At 35.8% G+C, this 8,164-nt stretch overlaps 1 protein-coding gene across 1 annotated transcript; it reads right to left on the bottom strand.

The window, feature by feature from the left end:
- Positions 1-4,424: 4,424 nt before the first annotated feature.
- LOC149139477 (uncharacterized) lies at positions 4,425-7,358 on the bottom strand. The gene is made up of 2 exons (XM_089450730.1): positions 5,373-7,358; positions 4,425-5,171 (listed from the first exon to the last, which is right to left on the bottom strand). The coding sequence occupies exons 1-2, from the start codon at positions 7,356-7,358 to the stop codon at positions 4,425-4,427; spliced, it is 2,733 nt and encodes a 910-aa protein (XP_089306856.1).
- Between the last annotated feature and the right edge of the window lie 806 nt (positions 7,359-8,164).

Genomic DNA, 8,164 nt, shown 5'->3' with positions numbered 1-8,164 from the left:
GCTATATGGCCAATTTGACTTCTATTCTTACAATACAGAAGTTGAATCCTACTATTAAAGATGTTGAATCTCTTTGTGCCAGTGTAGCACGAGTAGAGTATCAGGAAGGCACTTTTGTAGGTGATTACCTACGAGAGAAGTTGCACATAGCCAACGAAAATCTTAAAACATTTTCAACAGTAGAGGAAGCTAGAGAGGCTCTCTCAAAAGGCATAGTTGCTGCCATTTTCGATGAGATTCCTTATATCCACATTTTTCTAGCTTCACAATGCAACTATACAATGGTTGGACCTATCTATAGGACTGGGGGTTTTGGCTTTGTAAGTTGCATCATATATTCAATAATTTGTTTAAATTCCAATGTATAAATTACTTCTTCTATCTATGGTTAGTGTCTCACAAATCAACACTTTTGCACAGGTATTTCCCATGGCCAATCCCCTGGCCTATCATATTTCTAGGGTTGTTCTGTCTCTTTCAGAGGACAAATAAATGTAACAGATTCAAAATAGATGGTTAAATAACACTACTTGCACATATTAGGAAGAAAAAGTAGGTTCTAATAGGCTAAGCATGGGCAGTTTCTGGGGTTATTGGTAGCTCTAACTCTATTATTTTCCATGCTTCTCCCCAATTATATGAGGGATCCTAATGTTAAGGATAACAATAATAGTGAACTGGGTGATCCATCAAGGGGGAAACATTGAAGAAGGAAATGAAATAATTCATGGTGTATGTTGACCAGAAAGAGATTTTAACCTCATCTCCCAAGACAAGAGTATCAAACACTAGCCACAATAATAGTCCATTCTCTCCAGAACATTTCACAAGTAGCCCTTCAATAATGGGAACAAGTTGTTTCAGTGTCAACACACTTTTTAGGATAAGATTATCCATTTTGGATAATGAACATGTGGTGGGTGCAAATGAAAATGCAACTGCATGCACTTCATCTATTTCTGCACCTGATCATCTAACATAATACACAGTCTAGTCGACACCAAAAATAACCATGTTAATGCTTACATGATCCTACAACAACCATTATCATTAAAGAGTCAAATATGTAAGATAAACACTATTTCATCTCATCTTTGAGATTAATGGGAACAATAAAACACCAGATTCATTATACAAATAGGGCTTTTTAGTTAAATTGCATTCATATTTAGCTGAAATGGTTGTCTTCATAATTTTTTGGGTTGCATGCATTATTTTTTATATTTTTGAGGCGCATGCAACGACTAAATTAATTTCTTTTCTATATTTTCATTAAAATATTTAAATTATTAATGACAATTTTTAATAATGTATTAGTGGTAATATAAATATGAAAAAGATCGCTCAATTCTTTTTAAAGAATTAATTGAAATATTTATGTAAAAATTAAATTGATTTAAAAAAAATATCATTTTTATTTATAAAATTTATGTATATGCATATAAAATTTGAGTGTGTATGTCATTTATCATAAAATTATTGTGCAAAATATGATTTTAATATTAAATTCAATTATTGTGCAAAATATAAAAAATTTATTGATATTAATTTTATATTAAATGTAAAGGATACATTATTGTAATGGAAAACTTTTTATGGTAAAGGATACATTGTTGTAATGGAAAACTATTTATGGTAAAGGATACATTGTTGTAATGGAAAACTATTTATTTTATTTATTTATTTTTGGACTATAGATGATGAATGTTCTAATGTTTTGTATGGTTAATTTTAAAGTACAATAGTTTAGCTAATAAAAAGTTATAGTATAAATAGAAGAGGTATGCAATTTATCATTTTGATATATGTTAATAGAAGATTATATTAAAGATAGTAAACAATATTATTATTCGAATTTAAGCTTCTGTGATCCATAATCTGTATGATAGAAATATTTTCGGAAAAATCACATGAGAAGAATTTCGTCGACATGTTTCGAACTAGCAAGTGTGGTTCATTGTCAACACAAGTTTAATAATCAGATCATGGATTCATGTTAAATGGGGATAGCAGAACTTCAAACAGCTAGGTTTGATTGGAAAATGGTTATATTGGACCAGGCTGGACAAATGGCTAGATATGGTTGGTGCAATATAACCATTTTCCGGTCAAACCTAGCCGTTTGAAGTTCTGTTATCCCTATTTAACATGAAGCCATGATTTGATTATTCAACTTGTCCTGACAATGAACCACACTTGCTGGTTTGAAACACGTCGACGAAATTCTTCTGATGTGATTTTTCCAAAAATATTTCTATCATACAAATATTATTATTATTTTAAATATATATTTGAAATGGCGTAATAGACTCTTATGTATCTATAGTTTCATTCATGAAATATTTGTGTAAATGATAGAAAAGTAAATTAAAAATAAAGTTATGAAATGTATCTAGAAAGCTAGAGGTTTTAATATAGTGCAACTCAAATCATTGATTTGCCACTCTAATGTAAATATATAATAAAATTGGTTTTAAATTATATGTCATTATCAAACATTGTAGATTTTTCATTGCCAATTTGTTATTTGTAGACCGATTAGCATTGCTACAAATCATTATATCAAAAATTCAACAAATTAGAATATAAAATTAAAATTATTATAAAAAATATTTTTTAGATAATTAATTGAAAATGTTGTAAAAAAATGAGTAAAATATATAGATATTAGTAGTTTGTAAACTTTTCAAGTTTCTAAAATTTTCCTACCATAAAAATAGATGTTAGTGATCTTTTATGAGTAGCATGTAATCATGCTTCTACATTATATTACGTGCTACAATTGTGAAAAGAACTATCACTTTAAACAATTATATATATTGTTTTGAAATATTATGATGCATATATGTATGAAACACATTAGCTCATAATGAATTAACCATACTAGTGTTTTTTGTAATGCCTCTATCTATGATATGTGTTTTACATTGTATTAGTAATCTACCTACTAACTGAATAATTATTTTTTGTGCTTGATTTTGATAAGTATTATTGGTATATGTACGTCGTATGCATACTCTTGCTACATACCCACACTTCATATTAGTATGCTACTATCGTGTACCCTATTATGCTAGACAATTAATTAATGATTAAGCTTGGTCAATGAATAAGCTACCATTAACCTTAAGCTTGATTAATGATTAAAATTATTACTCAATAATTAATTTATTTGATTCTTGTGATTCCATAGGGTTGAATTACATAATTAAATATTAATATTTTAGTATTTCTTTCAAGTGAATTCATCCTTTCTCTGAGCGCGATCATGAGGATGAATATAAAAATATTCATAAGCACATAACCTTTACAAAATTATTTCTTATTATCATGTTACTCGATGGGGGAGATAACAAACATTCTTCCCAACCACCCAGGATAACTACGATTGATATACTATTATTATTATTATTATTATTATTATTATTAGAGGAAATTTTAACCTAAAAGTTCCCATGAAATTTTAATGTACATAATATGTAAACCAATCAAAATCCTTTAAATTTAAAAAGATGTACATGTAAATTTTTTGGAGGGAAAAAAAACTACTTTTTTTAATTATATTTTTAGCTTATATCCTTATAGGTTTACCCACATTTCAAGTGTAGATACTTGTTGGATGCAACATTAAATTCCAAATCCAACGAGTAACCATTGTACATACTTCTGTGAACAGCCACATTGATAAAAATTAAAGATACATTAAAAAGTTTGTTCAACACACTTTTTTAATGTATCTTCATTTTCTTATCAATGTGGGTCAAGTTATCAAAAGTATACACAATGGGCACTCATTGGATGTGAAATTTAATTCCACATCCAATGAGTGTCTGCACTTGAAGTTTGAGTAAACCTATAACGAGATAAGCCATAAATATAATTAAAAAGATAGTTTTCTTCTTTTCCCTCCTAAATTTATAAATATTATTTTATTATTTTCACATTATTTTATTATTTTTCTTTAGGATGCCACTTTTAGGCTTATTATTTATTCCTTCTCGGTCCTGACAAGGTTGTTTTTTTTTCCAAGGAAAAAAGCGAACTTTTTTATAAGAAGTAAAAAAGTTACAAGCAGATGAGTTAACATTCTGAAATGATCTGCCTATAAAAGGCCAGCCTCCTCTAATGAGGATCATCAGCACCTCTACACCGTGCTGCTCAAAAATAAACACATACTCTCGGCCTGGACAGCCGCACCCAGAAGGAAAAACATGATCAGAAATCTGAAGTCCAGCTGGGCCTCCTTTCTAGAGGAAAACGACCCAGCTGATCCCATACCGACATATAATAGCCGCAGTCCACTCTAAAAACCAGAGCATCATAGTATATAAAAAGTGAACAGTAACCCATAGTAAAAACATATGCCACCAGATATCCTATGAACAGACAGATCATCTAGTGCATATAGAGAAAAAAGTAAAACACTATGAATATGGAGGGTGATCCGACACACGGATCTGATCCTGGATCTGTTCGGTTATTCTCCACAAGCCCACAGCTTGTTGAAGACCTGCTTTAGAAAGCCCATCTGCAACCTCATTGAATTCCCTGTATATATGTTCAATGGAAAAAACATTAAACTGCTGCTTTAAGGATTGAATTTCTTCTAAAAGAGGCATCAACATATAGTTCTGACATCTGAATTTTCCAATAACCCAGTTTACAACATTCATAGAGTCTCCATAAATCTGAACAGTGAGGATATTATGTTGGATGAGCCAACAGAGCAGTAGTTTTAAAGCAGAGAGCTCAGCGAAGTTATTTGAGCCCATTCCAATTCCTACCGAAGCCTTGAGTGAGTGTGAGTTACTGATGTGAATGCATATCCCAGCACCCGCGTTATTGTTTTGTGCGGCACCGTCAAAAAAAGCCCACACTATCCCATCCCGAATGCTGGGTTCTTTCCTCTGGTTATGATTGGCATGATCCTCGTCCAAAGGAATGCTTTCGAGAATAGCGGTACTTTGAATGGCCACAGCTGCCACAGGAGTCAACTTTTCTCTGAAAATGCTGCGATTCCTTGCAAGCCAAACACCCCAGCAGATGATGGGGGGCAAATTTCTCAAATTCCTCCCCTGAAAGTGGTTCCACCAGTATTCCCAAGCTGCAGTCATACTGACCCCTTCCCATCTTAATTTTACATTTAGGAGCCTTTCCGCTTCTATCCAAACCTGTTTTGTGAACGGACATGAAAGGAAAAGATGAGAAATGGTTTCATCATCCGCAAAACACAAAGGGCATCTTCCAGGGCCCTATTTAAAGCGAGCTTGTAGAACTTCCCAGGTAGGAATCTTATGGTTTAAGGCACACCAGAAAAAAATTCTAGATTTTTTAGGGCATTTTAATTTAAACAATGGTTTTGACCACCAAACAGGAGGATTCCAACCTTTATTCTTCATCAAGAAGTTATATCCAGCCTTTGGAGAATATTGCCCTGTTTCAGCATGTGCCCAAACAAGAGAATCTGGCCTATCCTTTAATCTAACATTTGATCTTCTCAACTCCTGAATAAAGCGCTGCCAATCATTCCTCCAGGTGAAATTTAGCCCTATCTCATCTTCAGACTTCCAAGCCTGTCCCCAAATAGATGACTGCTCCGCACTTGCAATCTGACTTAAACTCCTTATACCAATGTCGTCCAAATGAGTGAGCATTTCTGGGGGGAGGGCAAAACCTTCGCTGCATCCAACCCACGGGTCTCTGCCAATCCTCAAGGTTTCTCCATTTCCAACCCGCCATGCCAGCCCTTGTTCAATTACCTTAAAAGCCTCCGAAGTGGCTTTCCAGATGACTGAGCAGTTTCTCCCTTTCTTATTTGGCCTTCTTATCCAGTCTTCAAGCGGTGTGGGGTCAATGTATTTCCTTTTTGCCACCTTAGTCCAAAGATTCTCCATAGTAATGATTCGCCATCCTGATTTAGCTGCTAAAGCCTGACTAAAATCGACTGGACTTTTCAGCCCCCATCCTCCCCAGTCTTTTGGCCTTGCGATCTTATCCCACGCCACCCAGGGGAGTACAGACTCCTCCTTGGACCCTGACCATAGAAATCTGCTGCATAGCTGTTTTATTTTGTGGAGGATTCCTTTGGGTATCCATGTCAAGGCTGCCCAGAAAACTGGAATAGCCTGCAGCACAGAATTCACCAAGGTAAGCCTTCCTGCCCTAGACAGCCACTTGAAGCTCCAATGGGATATCTTTTGTTCAATCTTTGCTACTAACCAATTCCAGTCCTGCTTCCTGTAAGAGGTTGGCTTGAGCCAAAACCCAAGATATTTAAAGGGCTGCTCCATATTACATGTTCCAAAGGGCAGGTGGGCAGCAATTGAAAGCTCCTCTTGCCTACTAAAGCCCTCAAAGATTAGTTGAGACTTTCTATCGTTTATTTTAAGCCCTGTAGCTTTCAAGAACTGATCAAGAATAGTCCTTATTTCTAATATTTCAGATATATTCCCATTTGAAAACAACAGAATGTCATCAACAAAAAGCAAATGGGTAATGAACAGGTTAACAGCAACTTCCAAACCTTTGATCAAACCTGAACTTTTTGCCTTTGAGATAAGCCTGCTTAAACCTTCTGCAGCAAGAAGGAAGAGCAGAGGGGAGAGCGGACACCCTTGGCGAAGTCCTCTTTGACTCTTGAAAAATTGAGAAGCAGCTCCATTTATCAGGACAGCAAAATTTACATTTGAGATGCATCCCATAATCCATCTTATGAAGCCCACCTGGAAGCCAAGATGAGTCAAGAGCATCTTGAGATAAGTCCAGCTGACCCTATCATAAGCTTTAGATAGGTCTATTTTGAGCACTGCCCCTTTCTTGTTTGCCTGCCTGAGACTGTGTATGGTTTCTTGTGCTACCCCAATGGCTTCATGAATCTGCCGCCCATTCAGGAAACCAAATTGTTCCTTTGAAATATAGCAAGATAAAATGGGTTTCAGGCGTACCGCAATGATCTTTGCTATAATCTTGTAAATGGTATTGCACAGAGAAATAGGCCTGAAGTCTTCGAAGGATTCAGGATCTTCTTTTTTTGGAATAAGGGCAATGAAAGTTGCATTAAACGCTCCAAAGATTTCACCTTTTATTCTAGACTCCTCCACCACTTCAGTAAGTTCTGACCCAATGGACTCAAAAAAGTGAGTGAAGAGTTCTATGGTCCAACCATCAGGTCCTGGGCTTTTGTCTTTTGCCATAGACTTTATAACACTCTCAACCTCCTCTTTTGTCACTTCTCTAAAAAGGTCTTCAGCTTCCTCCTCCTCCACAAACCGAGGGAAAGCCTGTGCAGTTCTGATGATTTCAGGTAAATTAATACCCCCTGGATCAGAAAAAAGGGCCTGAAAGTGGTTCTTCCCCATAGTAGACAGATCTTCAAACGTGGAGGCCTCCCTGCCTTCCGAGTCCCTCAACTTCCAAATAGTATTTGCATTCCTCCTCCCTTTTGCATAATTGTGAAAAAAATTTGTATTTTCATCCCCTGCTTTCAGCCAGATAGCTCTGCTTTTCAATCTCCACTCTTCTTCTTTGTCCAATAAAATCTTCGCCCTTTTCTTTTCTAACTCCAGGATTTTCTTTTTGACTCCACCGATGCATAGGCATCAGACTCTGGATCTTCAAGGACCCTCAGAGAGTCATCAATGCTTACTAAGTCTTCAGTTTGTTTTTTCCTTCTATCTGAGCCCCATTCAATGGTTGCTTTCTCGAGTCTTTTTAAGTTTTCCATGAATCGCCCAGCTTTGTTCCCCACATACTCAGACCCCGGATGACTCTAGGTTTCATTGAATAGCTTTATGAAAGAGTCTTCCTGTAGCCATTGAGCATTGAATTTGAAAGGCGCGACCGGTTTAGGAGGAGGCTTTGAGAAATCAAGGAGAATGGGAAAATGATCTGAGTTCCCACCTTCCCCAACCCACTGCCTAAACAGCGGAACCAGGGACGCCAACCTTTCACTGATGAGAAACCTATCCAACCTTTTAGCAATTCTATGCTCCCCAGTCCTTCTGTTCCTCCAGGTTGGTTTGGCTTTTATAATGTTTACATCAATCAGCTGATGAGACAAAAGAGCATTTGAGAAGAAATCAGTCAGGGGATCCTCCCTTGCAAGAGGGCCCCAGGCTTCAGATGTCCCCATTGAGAAGTTAAGATCTCCTCCTATGATGAGATT

The sequence above is a fragment of the Pinus tabuliformis genome, chromosome X (assembly GCF_031772625.1).
Source record: "Pinus tabuliformis cultivar Carrire ecotype Pingquan chromosome X, CPIR1, whole genome shotgun sequence".
Classification (NCBI taxonomy): domain Eukaryota; kingdom Viridiplantae; phylum Streptophyta; class Pinopsida; order Pinales; family Pinaceae; genus Pinus; species Pinus tabuliformis.
This window is presented reverse-complemented; position numbering and strand designations above follow the sequence as displayed.

Bases quoted from the DNA above. Each gene is read 5' to 3' on its own strand.
- LOC149139477 (XM_089450730.1), bottom strand. From the start codon at position 7,358: ATGGGGAAGAACCACTTTCAGGCCCTTTTTTCTGATCCAGGGGGTATT. The intron at 5,172-5,372 runs GTTTGGTGGTCA...TTCACAAAACAG, and splicing joins ATAAAGGTTGGAATCCTCCT to GTTTGGATAGAAGCGGAAAG.